Source organism: Bufo bufo, chromosome 2 (assembly GCF_905171765.1).
Source record: "Bufo bufo chromosome 2, aBufBuf1.1, whole genome shotgun sequence".
Classification (NCBI taxonomy): domain Eukaryota; kingdom Metazoa; phylum Chordata; class Amphibia; order Anura; family Bufonidae; genus Bufo; species Bufo bufo.
The window spans coordinates 17,776,581-17,794,443 of record NC_053390.1 but is presented as its reverse complement, the minus strand read 5'-3'; the positions used below and the strand labels follow the sequence as shown (position 1 = coordinate 17,794,443).

The window sequence follows — 17,863 nt, the reverse complement described above, 5'->3', positions numbered from 1 at the left end:
GAAGCCTCCAGCTCCTCCAGTTCTCTCCTCTTCTCCTGAACGACCACCAAGGATGGACAGGAAGGAGATCAGCAGAAGAATATTAAACCTCACCTTGGAGATCATCTCCCTGCTGAGCGGAGAGGTAAACTTTTCTAGATTTCTCTCCTCTGTATTGTATTCTGTAACAAGTCAGACATCGGGAAGGAGAATCCATCATAGGAAGTGATAGGAAGAGTCCAGGGTCCTGGAGAACGGCCTCCAGACCTTCCAAGTGACGGAGAACCTGAAGATCAGCCCCAAATATGGTGAGTGATGTGTCATGTGACCAATAGTCATGTTGTAGGAGCCATGAGAAGGTAAGTAGGCACGTTGTACCAGGAGGAGAGGACGGAGGAGAGCACATGGCCCCTGAAGGGTTTATTCCCTAAGTGTCTCTCTCCATCCACAGGAGTACACAATAGTGAAGAAGACATCGGGGGACTGTGTGACTCCCATCATCCATCTCCAGGAGTCAGGAGGGCGGAGCAGGACCCCTCACCCCATCACAGAGCCTCCCCCTCACCCCCTGATACATGAGCAGAAGATCCTAGAGCTCACCCACAAGATGATGGAGCTGCTGACTGGAGAGGTGACACTGCTGGGAATGCTGGGAAATTCTCCAGTAACAGCACTGGAGGGGTCTGGGTGATGACGGTGTCATTGTGTTGTCAGGTTCCTATAAGGTGTCAAGACGTCACTGTCTATTTCTCCATGGAGGAGTGGGAGTATATAGAAGGACACAAGGACCTGTACAAGGAGGCCATGATGGAGGAGCACCAGCCTCTTATATCACAAGGTAAGAGCCGTCATGTGCAGTGTATACACGTGTGTGCAGTGACATGTAATGGAGGAGCACCAGCCTCTGATATCACAAGGTAAGACCCGTCATGTGCAGTGTATACACGTGTGTGCAGTGACATGTAATGGAGGAGCACCAGCCTCTTATATCACAGGGTAGGAGCCGTCATGTGCAGTGTATACATGTGTGTGCAGTGACATGTAATGGAGGAGCACCAGCCTCTTATATCACAGGGTAAGACCCGTCATGTGCAGTGTATACACGTGTGTGCAGTGACATGTAATGGAGGAGCACCAGCCTCTTATATCACAAGGTAAGAGCCGTCATGTGCAGTGTATACACGTGTGTGCAGTGACATGTAATGGAGGAGCACCAGCCTCTTATATCACAAGGTAAGAGCCGTCATGTGCAGTGTATACACGTGTGTGCAGTGACATGTAATGGAGGAGCACCAGCCTCTTATATCACAGGGTAAGAGCTGTCATGTGCAGTGTATACATGTGTGTGCAGTGACATGTAATGGAGGAGCACCAGCCTCTTATATCACAAGGTAAGACCAGTCATGTGCAGTGTATACACGTGTGTGCAGTGACATGTAATGGAGGAGCACCAGCCTCTTATATCACAGGGTAAGACCCGTCATGTGCAGTGTATACACGTGTGTGCAGTGACATGTAATGGAGGAGCACCAGCCTCTTATATCACAGGGTAAGAGCCGTCATGTGCAGTGTATACACGTGTGTGCAGTGACATGTAATGGAGGAGCACCAGCCTCTTATATCACAAGGTAAGAGCCGTCATGTGCAGTGTATACACGTGTGTGCAGTGACATGTAATGGAGGAGCACCAGCCTCTTATATCACAGGGTAAGAGCTGTCATGTGCAGTGTATACACGTGTGTGCAGTGACATGTAATGGAGGAGCACCAGCCTCTTATATCACAAGGTAAGACCAGTCATGTGCAGTGTATACACGTGTGTGCAGTGACATGTAATGGAGGAGCACCAGCCTCTTATATCACAGGGTAAGAGCCGTCATGTGCAGTGTATACACGTGTGTGCAGTGACATGTAATGGAGGAGCACCAGCCTCTTATATCACAGGGTAAGAGCCGTCATGTGCAGTGTAATCACGTGTGTGCAGTGACATGTAATGGAGGAGCACCAGTTGCAAGTATGTGTTAAGTGAAGACAAATTCTCAATAAATTAAAATCTGGCAAGTGTGGCATACATTTGTATTCATTCCCTTGTACTCTGATACCCTAAGGCCTCATGCACACAGCCGTTGTTTTTGTCTGCATCCGAGCCACAGTTTTTGCGGCTTGGATGCGGACCAATTAACTTCAATGGGGCAGCAAAAGCACTCCGTGTGCTGTCCGCATCCATTGCTCCGTTTCTTAGTCCGCCAAATAATATAACCTGTCCTATTCTTGTCTGTTTTACGGACAAGAATAGGCAGTTATATCAATGGCTGTCCGAGCCATTCTGCAAATTACGGATTGCACACGCACGCCATCTGTGTTTTGTGGATCCGCAATTTGCGGACCACAAAACACCAACGATCGTGTGCATGAGGCCTAAATAAAATTCTGTGTGACCATCACATAGCCGGCTCCCAGCCTCTATGACAGGGAGCTGCGATCAGCGGCAGTTAACCCCTCAGGTGCCGCACTGATCGCAGCTCCCTGTCAGAGGCAGGGGCGCCGACACCCGCCTCCTGTATTAAACGTTAATAATTATTGGTGGCGCAGTGCGCCCTCCCTTCCACCCCCCAGTATTAAAATCATTGGTGGCAGTGGCCGCAGGGTCCCCTCCCCTCCTTTTCATTGGTGGCGCAGTGGCAGCTTCTGATTGAAGCCCCAGCTGTGTAATCCTGGGGCTCCGATCGGTTACCATGGCAACCAGGATGCTACTGAAGCCCTGGCTGCCATTGTAATCTCCCTGCTGCTGTGTGTACTATACAAAGGGCATAGGACAGAGCTCTATTAGGGTGAATAGAACAAGGGATTAAAAGATCCCAGGTTCTAGCTCCTAAGGGGGAATATAGTTATTAAATAAAAAGTAGGAAAAAAACTACAAAAACACCAAAATAATAAGTATAAATCACCCCTTTCCCAATTTTACATATAAAATATATAAACAATAAATAAATAAACATATATCGCCACGTCCGAAAAGTCCAAGCTATTAAAATATTTTTAAAAAACTATGCAGTGAACGCCGTAACATAAAAAAAAACTAAAAACTGCACGATTCTCCATTTTCTTTGTCACCTTTTCCCCCCCAAAAATAGGATAGGACTGTTCGATTATGGGCTGGAAGTTCCATAAAATGCAGAACGCACACAGCTTTTTTTTGGTGTTTATTTTTTTCGCCTGGTATCGAATAGTATCGAGTATCGCAATACTTTTTTATGGTATCAAAACCAAATCAAAAATTTGGTATCGAGACAACCCTAGGTAGGTATAACAGGTTGTGCTTGCCAGCTTCCACTCAGTGAGATGTAACTTGTAGAGATAAAGATGAAGAAGACAACCCTTCTGTAAGTGAAGGCCCGAAATTTCGAGCAGGCTTCAGTAACGGTTCTTAGAGTGTGACCACAAAAACAGGAACCAGACCATGCAAGACCATCATGGGAGAATGCCTATGACTTCTGTCTGCTCCTCCAGCCTCTTCCTGAGCACTCTCAGCAATAATGGAAGCTATATATACACCAGCTTCTCTTCCCAGCTGATCGATAAACTGTCTGATGTTAGAACATGGTGAGAGCAACACACAGAGCAAATTTGGATCTTAGTATTACCTCTCTAGTATTACAACAGCTGCTTTTTTGTTACTCACTTCTTCACTATTCGATAGAAGTTGTAGAGTTGAGGCTCCACTCCTCTGGATAAAGCTTCTTATAGCCTGTTTACTGAAATGAACAATTTGGTAAATTAGCTTGACTGAAGAAGCATTTGGTGGTTGTGAGGCTATGGTTGGAAGTGAGCTAAGGCTAGCCTGAGAGCCCTGGATTTTTCAGGTTGGATGACGATCCCTTTTTATGACTCATATTGTGGACCCACAATCTGTCTACATGTGCACCCAGGTCTCAGGCAAAGTCATCCATAGTGAGGACTTTTCTGAGGCTGGGGAATCAGGAAGTTGTCGCGTAACGGATGTTTGGGTTTTAGCCACCACTTCAGACCTTGGTGAGTTGAAGGATATCTCCAAATGTTTCTTATGTAGGCTCTTGAGGCATCTGTTCCAAGGTGTGTATATTGTCTTGGAGAAAGTGGACATGAGGTATTTTGGCTCCTGTGTTAGGACTAGCTCCCAAGTAATTGATCTGGGAGCCATTATCCTGTAACAGCTGTATGGTTGTGTGCAGATCCATCAGAAGGGAGCCTGTCAGAAACCTGGCTCCGAGCAACAGCCTGGGAGAAGAAGAAACATAGAAGGGCAGACAAGTAACTGGTAGATGAAGAATGCCCGCATTTGTGTGCACTACGAACATGGGAGTTTCCTGTGGCTGGGCAGCATGGGAACGTGCAGGTAGATATCCATGGGATGTATTGTGGCCAGAAAAATGTTACTCTTTTAAACACATGACCAATTGAAAAGTCCTTTTCTTTAATTATCTGTTTCTGAAGAGGACACTTCTAATACTTTTCCAATAATCCATAAACAAAACAAAACCCTGTTCACCGGTTCACTGCTCTGCTTCAATGCGCTTACATATCTAAATAAGTTCAGCGTGAAAAAAACTTCTCCTTTGTTAGTACATATAAAAAAACCAACTTTGGACTGACCACCACTTTTACCACTTAATACACCTCCAACGCGTTTCTGATGCACACTGTGTCCTTAGTCATGGCACTATAATTTCAGATCTGCAGATATTTCTCTGAGAAAACTGAAAATCCCATTTGGTTGGAAGATATTTCAAATGTTGTGTCCAATATGTATAATCCAGGCCCTCAGGGATCCTTCTACATCGGAGGCTTGAAATGACCAAGGTCTCTGTGTACTATAAAAAATGGTGACCGTAGGGAAGTTTCCAGATGAAGGAAGCAGAGCTTGACGACCATCAGAAGTGATGTGCTTATCACCCACTTTGTCCTGGGCAGAAGTGACCAGTTGGTTTCTGGTTGCCCAGCAGAGGCTATAGGGCTGCTTCTCAAATAGTGAAGAAGAAAGGAATGGTCTTCCCAGGGAAAGGCGACTTGGAGGGGGCTATAGATGCAGAGTTTTCTGCAACACCTTGGTGCCTGGTGGACAGGAGATTAGGAGTAGTTGGTTTACTTCTTCCTTGCACACTGACTAATTTACGAAAGTCTTCACTTTGGGTTCTCACTCTCAAAGTTTACCTCATAAGAAGTGGTGTCATTGTGTCAAGACGATGGCCTGAAACCTTGCTGGTTGGTAGGGTGCTGTAAGAAGAAACCTCTAGTACTGACACTTAGGCCTCATGCACACGGTAGTTGAGAAGCCGTTCCGTGCATTGGGGTTCGCAATTTGCGGTCCCCAATGCATGGGAAACGTCCGTGCGGCGACCATGAAGCATTGACACCCATTCAACTTGAATGGGTCCGTGATCCGTCCGCAACACAAAAATATAGAACATGTTCTATTTTTTTCCGGTGCGGAGGTATGGACAGAAACACTGTGGAAGCACTCCGTAGTGCTTCTGTGGGGTTCTGATCCGTACTTACGTTTTGCACCACATCTTCAGGATTGCGGACCCATTCAAGTGAATGGGTCCGTATCCGTGATGCGGGCTGTACGCGGCCAGTGCCCATGTATTGTGGACCCGCCATATGTGGTCCGCAATACGGCCATGGCCGGGCAATGGCCATGTGCATGAGGCTTTATACCTGTGTCCTCATTCTACAAACATGGCCAATTCACTTTCACAGACTAGAAGTTATTTGGGACTGTGGCCTGCTATGAGCTGGAACCTTGGCACAGGTGGTGAGGAGAAGAACTTTGTTATTTATCCCTGATAACTAAATGTAAAAGTGAAGGAGCTGAGAGAAGTGTCCGATCTATAGACAGATCTACAGGAGGCCATGTATTCAGTCACTGTGTGCTTGTGTCTCCACAGATGGATCCAGTAGGAGAAATCCACCTGAGAGATGTCCTCGTCCTCTGTATTCCCAGGACTGTCCAGAGGAGAAGGTCCCAGAGAATCCTCAGGTAGATGGAGCTGAGCCCTATACACATCTATATTGGGGGTCCTTCAGTCATAGAGGGGTCATAGATTATGGGGGTCTCTTCTGTGGATCTGTTAGATTTCCCACCTGTCTTCTGTATTGTACTGAATTGTTACAGATGACAAATCAGGGGGAAGATCTGACTGATATTAAAGTGGAGGATGAAGAAGAGAGGATGATGGGCGATCCCCCGTGTAAGAGTGAGGTGGAGGAGGACATTCCTGGAGATGTCACTACAGGTATGTAATCGTAAATGGAGAAAGTGACTCCAGATTCTGTCCTTGGTGCCTTTAGGGCAGGAGGATAATCTGATCACCGGCTGCTGCGCTTCTCTTTGATTGGAGATGTCCCCATCACATCATGAAGTGTTCCTCTTATCCAGCTAACGGCGATCTCTGATCAGATTCTTCTTTGATCCTGGCTGTTCCTGCAGGACATGGCGGTCAGTCATATCCACATCCAGTTTGCAGCATAAAAGTTATTTGTTCCACAGTCTGCGATTTTCTCCGCTCACACCAGGTCTAAAAAAGGGTGCATGGCGGGACATTCATTATTTTCTATTCCTGTTTTAGGCCTAGAAAATGGTCTAAATCTAAGACAGCAAGGAAGCTGGTTTACATTTAGACCCGTGGTGGAAACGCTGAAGTTATGTAAAGGCTGGCGTCTCTACATAACTTCGGCAGATCCACCACCAGCTAAAGGGGTTATTAAGATGCCGGTCTTAATAAATGACCCTTTGTTTCTCCTTCCTACCAGATTCATTTCCAGCCTAATTGGAATATTATAATGTATTTTGTGTATTGTATGGTTTAAAAAAATATTACAAATTCAAATTTTTATATCAACAGGAAATCCCAGTAGGAATTCTGAAGGAAACTTCATGTTATCACTAAATTATAATGAAGATATCATGCAGCGCTCTTCAGGAGAAAACCTTAATGTACATCCAGGACTTCACAGTACAGATCTATTATATAATCCCCTTAATGATCAAGAACCTTTTCCTGACCAATCACAAATTGTGACCACAACTAAAGGTCAGAAAGGGGATAAAAGGTTTCACTGTGTTAAAGAGTTCACAAAAATCTCAGGTCATTCTACAGACAGAGGATTTCACACAAGGGAAAAGCCATACTCCTGTTCAGAATGTGGGAAATGTTTTACAGATAAATCAAATCTTGTTATACATGAAAGAAGTCACACAGGAGAGAAGCCATATTCATGTTCACTTTGTGGGAAATGTTTCACACAGAAATCAGATCTTGTTACACATGAGAAAATTCATACAGGAGAGAAACCATATTCATGTCCTGAATGTGGGAAATGTTTTACAGAAAAATCTAATCTTGTTAGACATGAGAGAATTCACAGAGGAGAAAAGCCATATTCATGTTCAGAATGTGGGAAATGTTTTACAAATAAATCATGTCTTGTTACACATAAGAGAAGTCACACTGGAGAGAAGCCATATTCATGTTCAGAATGTGGGAAATGTTTTACCGATAAATCTAATTTTGTTAGACATAAAAGAAATCACACAGGAGAGAAGCCATATTCATGTTCAGAATGTGGAAAATGTTTTACAGATAAAACAGATCTTGCTAGACATGAGAGAATTCACACAGGAGAGAAACCATATTCATGTTCAGAATGTGGAAAATGTTTTACATATAAATCAGTTCTTGTTGGACATAAGAGAACTCACACAGGAGAGAAACCATATTCGTGCTCAGAATGTGGCAAACAATTTACACAGAAATCAGATCTTGTTACACATGAGAGAATTCACACAGGAGAGAAACCATATTCATGTCCAGAATGTGGGAAATGTTTTATAGATAAATCATGTCTTGTTGCACATAAGAGAAGTCACACAGGAGAAAAGCCGTATTCATGTTCAGAATGTGGGAAATGTTTTACAGAAAAATCAAATCTTGTTAGACATGAGAGAATACACACAGGAGAGAAACCGTATTCATGTCCAGAATGTGGTAAATGTTTTACAGATAAATCATGTCTTGTTGCACATAAGAGAAGTCACACAGGAGAAAAGCCGTATTCATGTTCAGAATGTGGGAAATGTTTTACAGATAAATCATGTCTTGTTAAACATGCGATACGTCACACTGGAGAGAAGCCATATTCATGTTCAGAATGTGGGAAATGTTTTACCGATAAATCAAATCTTGTTAGACATGAGAGAAATCACACAGGAGATAAACCGTATTCATGTTCACTTTGTGGGAAATGTTTTACAGATAAATCAGATCTTTCTAGACATGAGAGATATCACACAGGGGAGAAACCATATTCATGTTCAGAATGTGGGAAATGTTTTACACGGAATTCACATCTTGTTAAACATGAGAGAATTCATAGAGGAGAGAGGCCATATTCATGTTTAAAAACTGGGAAATATTTTACAGAAAAGTCACATCTTGTTACACATGCGATAAGTCACACAGGAGAGAAGCTGTATTAATGTTTAGAATGTGGGGAATATTTTACAGATAGATCTTGTTATATATGCGACAAATCACATAGGAAAGAAAACAAATTCATGTTTAGAATGAGGGAAATGTACAGATCTTTTTAGACATGACAAGACATGACCTGCCACCAAAAAGTGTTTTGTTTTTTTTTGTGACCATCATGGTATATCACATTGTCAAATCATTTTTTAGTATCTTTATTGATTAATTTCATATGAGCAAAATTAAAAAAATAAACCATTTAATTATCAACAATTCGTAATTAACAATACAATACAACCTCCCTGAAACAATTGAGACAACCTATAAAGGTATCAGAAAGACACAAAAGAGTCCCTGTATTTTGTATGCAGCAATACATTTATTAAGGGAGGGAAAGCCTGTGCCGCCTACGAATTCCAGGAAAAGGAAATTTCATTGAGTAAGTTTTGGATTTCCTGATAGTCCTGTGGCAGCATAGCATACAATGGGACTTGAAAAGCAATATTATTTGGAAGGAGGGAGGGGGGTACTGTACTTTAAGTCGCCAACTGTAGCACTCTTCTGCTGCTATAACATCCAGACAATAGTGTCTGATGAATGTTGAAGACGGGGCCCATATTGCCTGTATGCAAATCCATCTCATAGACACCTGAGCCAGTTCAGCCAAGGAGGAGGAATTGGACCGGGTGGAGTGCGCTTTAACTTGCAATGGAGACCGCAGATTCAAAAGGTCATAGCAGTAGTCAATGGTTACCTTTTTACCAATTGCAATGGATGCTTTACTGGCCTTCTTGCCCTTATTAGGTCCTTGGAACTGTAAGAAGAATTTTTCTGCCTTCCTATTTGTTTCTGTCTTTAGGATGTAAATAGGAAAAGCCTTTCTGACATTCAGGAAATGACAGTTTATTTGATCATTGTGAATGGAATCAGAGGCAAAAACAGACAAAGAGATCTCTTGATGAATATAAGAAGTGGAGGCAACTTTTGGAATGAAACCAGGCATGGTACGCAGAACCAGACAATCTCCAAGATCTCTGCAGTATGGTTCTCTACAGGATAGCGCCTTTAACTCACTAACAGATTTCGCACATGGGATGGCTATTAGAAATACTTTTTTATAGGTCAATATTTTTTGAGAGGCATCTTCCATAGGCTCAAATGGATGCATGGCAAGGGATTTAAGTACAGTTGAAAGATCCCAGGATGGCAAAGACGGATAAAAACTGGTTTAAGATTTCTAAGAGCTTTAAAAAAAAGTTCTGACTAAAGATTGACCTGTAAATTTCCCTTGTAATTGGGCATTGATAGCCGTAAATGGATTTTAGGAGTGTTGGGTTTCAGCCCTTTATCAAACCCCTTTTTAGTGGTGTCACGTGCCCGAGGCCCAAGGCAAAGCTCTGGGACGTCTCGCCAACAGGCAAAAACAGACCAGGGACCAACAGAGTACTTTATTACACATGTAATAAAAGAACATGACAGTAAAGCAGGTTAAGCAGTAGTGGTAGCACTACCACAGAACCAAGTTCACCAGCAGACCAGAGGCAAACCCAGAGGCGGAGAGCCAGTTAGCCTTGTTCTTCACAGAGGTGGTGGTGGGGATGAACTGGGCCAAGGGCTGACTGGTCTGTTTTTGTTGCTTTGTCTGTTCTCCGTACCTGTCCTGTGATGATATTGATGTTGTTATCCTTGTCCATGCCTTGCCTGTTCTTCTGTTCCTGTTCTGTGTCTGAGTCCACTCTGTTCAGCCTAGCAGTGTTCTAACTGCGTCTGATAGCCTGGCAGTGCCGACTGCTTCTGATCTAGTCTGTTCCTTGTCTGTCCAGCAGTGTCTTACTGCTCCTTCTCCTGTGTTTGTCCTTCCTTCATGAGAGCGCCTTGGGTTCTTATCTCACCGTTCTGAGTCTTAGCATATCAAAGGAGACACGTCCAGGATGCTCGGAAGGTGAGATCCTTCTTTTAGGAAGATAAAGGCGAGTTGATACACCATGTCTGGTGTCCATGCAATGCCCCATCATACCAGAGGTGATGAGCTGGATTCTGGAGACATCCGCCCCCTCCTGAACAAGTTATGAAGGACAACATATTATTGTTCATTCTCTGGTTAGGAACCTCCCTGCTGACAAAAGGGGCCAGAGAGTCTGCAGTCCCCTGTCCTGAAGTGTGATCAGAAAACGTGCCCATCATCGTTAGCATCTCTGTGCTAACTATCTCCAGGGGAGCAGTTTGGCTGTTTCCCAGGTACGAGGCAGACAGCTCAACTCACTCTATGCAGTCTTAAACCAATTCATAAATCAATTACCCCCAACATGGCTGCTGGCAGGGGCGTTGCTAGGGTCTCAAAAGATCCGGGGCCCAAGCCCCAATAAAAATGCCGCCCCCCCCCCCCCCACCGCATTTTGCTGTATACAGCAGCACTTACCTATCACATCCAGGGCCTCCAGGTGACGTCTCCTCTGATGTAGATCTTCTTTGTCATCATCTTCTCCATTTGGTCCGTACAACTTCTTTCAGCAACGACTTGTCTCTGCAGAGTATGACACACAGACATCTTACCTTCATCACTTTTCTATCATCATCCCCCAACTGGAGTCCTCACAGTGTAATCCTGCTGCTCGCTGTGCTCCCTAATACCCCTAAATACTATCCTGAAGAAACATTACTGCCCCCCCCCCCCATAGTAATAGTGCTCCTCATAGTCCCACCAATAGTTTCTCCCTTCTAGGATGCCCTCATTAGTAATACTGCCCCCTATAGTGCCCCCAACAGTGATAATGCTCCCCAAGAATGCCCCCATTAGTAGAAGAGCCCTTCAGTATTAATAATACCCTCACAGAGCCCCCAGTAGAAATAAGGCCCCCTATTTTTCCCCCAGTGGTAATGAAGCTCTCTACAGACCACTTAGTAGTTATAAGGCCCCCATAGTGCTCTTAGTAGAAATAAGGCGGATCTTTAGGTCCATTCTATAGAGCCCCCAGTAGTAATTAGACCGCTTATAATGTCCCCTGGATTTGCAGTGCCCCCTGCAGTTATATACCCCCCCTCCACCATACAGTCCCATGTAAATAACATCACACCATCTCTCCAGCCCCCTCCAAAATACAGTCCCATGTAAATAACATCACCACCTCCCCAGCCGCCTCCAACGCACAATCCCATGTAAACATCACCCCCTCAACATTCAGTCCCATGTAAATGACATCATTCCCCCCACCATCCACTTTCAACATACAGTCCCATGTAAATAACATCTTCCCCTAAACATTCAATCCCATGTAAATAGCATCACTCCCTCCCTCCCTCAGACCCCTGTAATATTCAGTCCCATGTAAATAACATCACTCCCTCCCACAGCCGCCATCAACATACAGTCCCATGTAAATAACATCACCCTCCCCCAGCCCCCTCCAACATTCAGTCCCATGTAAATAACATCACTCCCTCCCCCAGCCGCCTCAAACACTCAGTCCCATGTAAATAACATCACTCCCTCCCCCAGCCGCCTCAAACACACAGCTCTATGTGAATAACATCCCTTCCTTCAGCCCTTATATACAGTCCCAGTTAAATAACTACAACTCCCAGCATTGCTTTGCCTCTCCCTTCACTTACCTCTCCTCAGCAGTTGGCATGGCCCAAGCTGTCATTACTTCCCAAAAACGACTGTACCAACCCTGCACACGTATGTTGAGCAGACGGTGGGCTAATCCTTCAGCCTGTCAGTGTCTGGTAAAGTTCATGGTACCGCCAACGTGTGGAGCTATAACTATGGTCAAGGACAATATATCTCCTTTATGACCCACTGGGTAAATGTGGTTCCTGCCCAGGCAAACCAGCAACTAGGTGACGGCAGTGCTGCCTCTGCGTTCTCAAACTGTGATTTCTGCACCAACGTCCTCCTCTGTCTCCTCATCCTCAACCTTGTCCTCAGCCTACACTGTAGGCACAATTAGGAGTGGTCCTCCAGCATATCACCTATGCAGAGCATGGCGGTATCATGCTGTTCTGCATCTGGTTTGCCTGGGCGAATGGAGTCACACTGGGGAGGAGCTGCTCCGTGTCCTTCAAGAGGAAATCGAATCCTAGCTATCTCCTCACCAACTTCTCAAAAGACAGAATCAGTTTTTTGGGTTGTCCTTGTGATGGATCAGAAGAAGGGCAAAATAATCAGTGATGTCAACACAAACTTACTTCTGACACCCTCTCCACTCTGTCGGGGGGGCTCTACTTGTATCAGCGTGTAACAGAACAGGTTCTGTAGACATCTATGTGGAATCAGCTGACGACAGTGTAAAAGGAGTGCACGGTTAAGTACATTATATTTGATACTAACATTGACCTGTAAGGTCTCATGCACACGATAGTTGTTTTTCTCGGCCTCCGTTCCGTTTTTTTTGCGGATAGGATGGGGACCCATTCAATTCAATGGGTCAGCAAAAAAATGCTGATAGTTCATCCGTTTGTGTTCCGCGTCTGTTGTCCGTGTTTCCCTTCAGCAAAAAAAATAGTGCATGTCCTACTTTTTTCACATTTGCAGACAAGGATAGGCATTTATTACAAGGGATCTGTGGGAAAAAATGGATCCTCCAAAAAAACTGATGCTGCATCAGTTTTTTTTTTTGCGGACGCACAATTTGCGGATGCAAAAAACAACTGTCGTGTGCATGAGGCCTAAGGCTGAGTTCACACTTTAGTTATTTGGTCAGTTTTGGCCCCGTAACTGACCAAATAAGTGAAGTGTGAACTGATTCTAAGACTGACGCCTGTCAACTGCCTGTCATACTGACTCACATTAACTGTTTCACTACCACAACGAACTAGCTATGCATGTTTCTGCAATGCACAGTGTTGTACACCGAGATACAGGCTCTCTGCAGCCAGGAAATAGCTGATTTTTTATGCGCTTCATCACAAATTAATTCGGGTCTAATCAAATTCAGTAAAGTGTCCGAATTGAATTTTTGAAAACCTTGCTCATCTCTAATATATACCCTGGAGGACTGTGTAATGATCTTCATTTCATATCAGATAAGGTCTCCATTATCTTATCCAGCTCTGAAACCATGAGTCTACTCGACTCATACCAGAAAGCAACTTACCTATAGTAAATTAGGCCAATGGATTGTCCAACAGATTATCTGTTAGGAGTTGGCATCACCGTAAATATATCATAGCTGGAACTCTAGATCTGAAGGATATATTTATTTAGGACTTCAGAGACATTAGCAGCCACAGCAGCCTGAGGGTAGGGTTCTCTAAGAGCACGCTCAGCTTGGAGGAGGGACCCACAGACAATAGAAGGTACAATAGAATGGCATTTGTAGGTAGAACAGGAGTGGTGATTTGTAGTTAAAACTTAACTTTTAATTATTATATATAGAATAAGGTCCCTAAGTATTTGGATACAAAATAAGTGCTAATAACACAAGGGATACAAAAAATAATAATTGATTGGTGCAAGGCCGCACCTTACATAAAGAGAGGTTAGTGCACGGCGGCACCTTTGATAACCAGTGGTCCTACCGTTTTAGGCCAGGGTCCTCTGGTCACTGTCGATGTTCAGGTAGCATTCGATTTGCTGTGGAAAAGAGCAATTAGGGCTGGGCGGGGGTATTAATGGGTCGGAGGTACCTAGACAGCCCTAGTATATGGGTACTATCTCAGCCCTAGCATCCTATTCACGGAGCATCCGTTCTGATAAGAACGACCCCGTCCGGAACCTTGCCCTTTTGCTACTTGGCCCTATTGTGCCCTAGTGTAGCTAATCCCTACACGCATGTTTCGTATAACAGACTCATCAGGGGCATATAGGCACACATAAAGGGGCAATGCAATGTAATAACATACAGTGTTTGTCTTAATTTTAGTGGTCAAACACACGCAGTTATATACAGTTATAATTAACAATATTTGACACAGTCGATACCTTGAAGCGGTAGCCTTTAGTCCAGGCAACGCTTATGTATCAGGGCGCCGTTCTTGCCTCATGATATAAAGGCAGCATTGAGAGGATAGCCTGATGGTGACAAATCCTTCTCATGAAGCGCAGCGGTATGTCCAGAGGCCGTGATAAAGCCTGCTTGCCGGACATCGCTCGCTTCTATTTAAACATCATTTGGCCTCAGAAAGAGGCTTGGAGCACAGCGCGATGACGTCAGTGCCGTAGTCGACGCCATCGCGCATGCGCTGTCAGTGTGGGAGATGGACACCGTTGAGCCTCAGAAGGAGGCTTGGAGCGCAGCGCGGTGACGTCAGCGGGCCAGCCGACGCAGCGGCGCATGCGCTGTCTATGCTGAAGATAGGCAGCGAGTATACTTGCCTAGTTAGATAGCAATACGTCATTACTCCTGGACGGGAATTAGGTCATCAGCCCGGGACAGATAGTTTCCATCGGCCAGTATTTGATAGGTTGCCTAGTAACCGGGACGCTGTGTGGCAACCATTATAATAGCACCGTCTATAGCAAGTGCGGTGTATCTTAGAGTGGCATTTGTTGCAGTATAATTGAAATAAAGGTATTCTGGTCAGTTTGGTCCAGACACGGGTACATTGGCAGCAGTGTTCAGTGAGTGATTCTTATATATATTACAGTAAGCCTGTCCGGGGTCTAGGACAGGAGTTTACATCCTTATTGGCATTTGCTTACTTTTGATATAAAACAAGGTATTTCTTACATCACAAGTGTATATACACAGAAGGGCTGCATACAATAGAGTTGTTGATATGTTAGATGTATCGGGTGACATAATGATATGACACATAGTGGGTGTGGTCATTTTAAGGGGATAGCACCGGCATGATTGTACGGTGTGTCCCTGAGACAGCATGTGCCATTTTTATAACGCATGGCATAAGCTCAAACGTGCCTCTTTGAGTCATATGTGGGGATACAAGTCCCTTATTATGTTATTGACTCCTCTGATGGCTCTCAGATAAAGCAGCCAAAGCAAAGTTGTTCATTTAGGCCTTTGGGGGCTGCAGTACGCAGAGTATGGATCCATCGTGCTTCATGTTGTAAAAGCATACGGTCCCAGTCTCCTCCCCGCAGAGGGGGGGCGACTACCTCGATACCCATAGCTTTAATGCTCCGCGGGTCTCCATGATGGTATTCGTGTACGTGACGCGATACAGCTGTGTCTCTTCTGTTACTGATGTCCCCCAAGTGTTCGCCAATACGTCGGCGTAGTTCTCGCTTCGTTTTGCCAATATATTCTAGGGGGCATTCGCAGGTGATTCTGTAGATGACTCCCCTAGTGCGGCAGTTTACAAAGTCCTTGATTTTAAAAGACTTTTGTAAATTGATGCTGACAAATTCCTTGCCTGTTTGTAGCGTATTACACGCGATGCATCCGCTACACCTAAAACACCCTAGTGGTCTTCGATCCAACCAAGTTCCTTTTGCGTTTGGCTTGTGATGGCTGTGCACCAGTATGTCTTTAAGGCTCTTTCCCCTCCTAAAGGTGATCTGGGGATAGTCAAAGATCCTCTCCTTAATGTCCGGATCCATCATTAGGATGGGCCAGTGTTTCTGGAAAATGTTTCTAACATCGCTGGCCGCCTCATCGAATGTGCCTATTACTCTGATCTTTTGTCTGGTATCTGGAGGTTTAATTCTGGGTACCAGCAATTCAGTACGTGATGCTGTTAATGCCAGTTGGTATGCCGACCTCAGTACTGAGTCAGGATAACCTCTGGAAAGGAATCTGTTCCTCAGGATCCTGGCCTGGTTAACAAATTTCGTTTTTTCAGAGCAATTGCGTCTTAGACGCAAGTATTGCCCTCGTGGTATTCCCCTCTTGAGCGGTAGCGGGTGGCTGCTGTTTCAATGTAAGACCGAATTTGTTGCTGTGGGTTTACGAAATATGGTGGTGGCCACCTCATCCGAATCGCTTCTCTGGATTAGTATGTCCAGAAAGGGTAACGTATTTTTGTTTGTCTCGTAGGTGAAGTGTAGGCCTAACGCGTTTTCATTAAGTTTGCCCACAAACGTTGTGAAGGCTGGTAGAGATGCATTCCAGATGATGAATATGTCGTCGATGTACCGGGCCCACAGTACAATGGGCCCGGTCCATGACGACATCCCCTCACTGAAAACGTTATTGGTCTCCCACCAGCCCAGGAGCAAATTTGCATATGATGGTGCACAAGAGCATCCCATCGCGGTGCCCCTGAGCTGGTGGTACCACTTGCCGTCAAAGAGAAAAAAATTATGTGTAAGGATGAATCTAAGGATTCTAAGGACAAACCGGTTGTGCTCCCCAAACTGTTGGCCCCTCATACTGAGATAGTATTCTACTGCTCTGAGGCCTGCCTCATGAGGTATAGATGAGTACAGGGCCTCTACATCTATGCTTGCTAGAATCGATTGTTGGTCTAGTGTGATGCCGTCTATTCTTTTGAGGAGGTCCATGCTATCTCGTGTATAAGAGGGCAGCGAGGTGACGAAGGGTAGGAGTATCTGGTCGACATATTTGCCCACATTCTGACAAATGCTCCCTATCCCTGATACTATGGGTCGTCCTTTCAGGGGGTTTGTCCCTTTGTGTATCTTGGGGAGACTATAAAATGTTGCTGTCACTGGGAACTTGGGGTATAGAAAATCAAATTCGGTCTCTGAAATGATCTTGTTCATTTTCGCCTCTGTTAGGATATCACGTAGCTCGACCAGGAAGGGGGTTGTCGGATAGCAGGTGAGTGTGCTATAGTTCTGCTTATCTCTCAGAAGCTGTAGGCACATCCTGCAATAATCCTCCGTATCCATAATAACGGTGTTGCCCCCTTTGTCTGAGGGTTTAATCGTGACTGTTTCATCCTTTTGTAAATTTGACATGATTTTCTGTTCTCTGCTAGAGAGGTTACCCGATAGTCCGGAGGCTGCTAGTTCGCCCAGATCTGTAGTCACTAGTTGTAGAAACACATCCAGACATGAGATGTCTCCTACCGGGGGCATTTTTTTGCTTTTTGCCCTTAGGGAGGTGAACGGTCCTTTTCCTTCATCCTGGTCGTTGGTGTCGGATAGACTATTTAGTAGTCTCACATCTTCCAGCATATCCACAGGGATTCCCAGTTCACGGCACTGGCGCTTGTCTCCTGTTTTAAAGCATTTATGCCATCTCAGTTTCCGGATGAATAAGTTTAGGTCTTTTACCCATGAGAACTCATTAAAGCGCTGTGTCGGGACAAATGAGAGTCCCTTACTCAGTACCGCCCTTTCTGAAGGTGATAGCGGCCTTTTTGATAGGTTGATTATTTCGGGCCCTGTTGCTCCCGTTGTCTGGAGCGGTTCCTCAGAGGGTAGGAGATGCCCTGATCTAAAAAATTAGACGGAGCACTACCAGATTGGCCTCTTCCCCTGTTTCCCCTACCTTTTCCTCTTCT

At 44.8% G+C, this 17,863-nt stretch overlaps 1 protein-coding gene across 1 annotated transcript in view; it reads left to right on the top strand.

Moving 5' to 3' along the window:
* The first annotated feature begins 766 nt into the window (after positions 1–766).
* Positions 767–17,863, top strand: part of LOC120992081 (zinc finger protein 271-like) — a 54,870-nt gene continuing 37,773 nt past the window's right edge. Inside the window, exons 1-4 of the mRNA XM_040420832.1 lie at positions 767–817; positions 5,906–5,997; positions 6,133–6,253; positions 6,863–8,370. Of these exons, the coding sequence (XP_040276766.1) occupies positions 784–817; positions 5,906–5,997; positions 6,133–6,253; positions 6,863–8,370 (1,755 nt within the window). The 5' untranslated portion in view covers positions 767–783. The remainder of the gene's footprint in view (positions 818–5,905; positions 5,998–6,132; positions 6,254–6,862; positions 8,371–17,863) is intronic.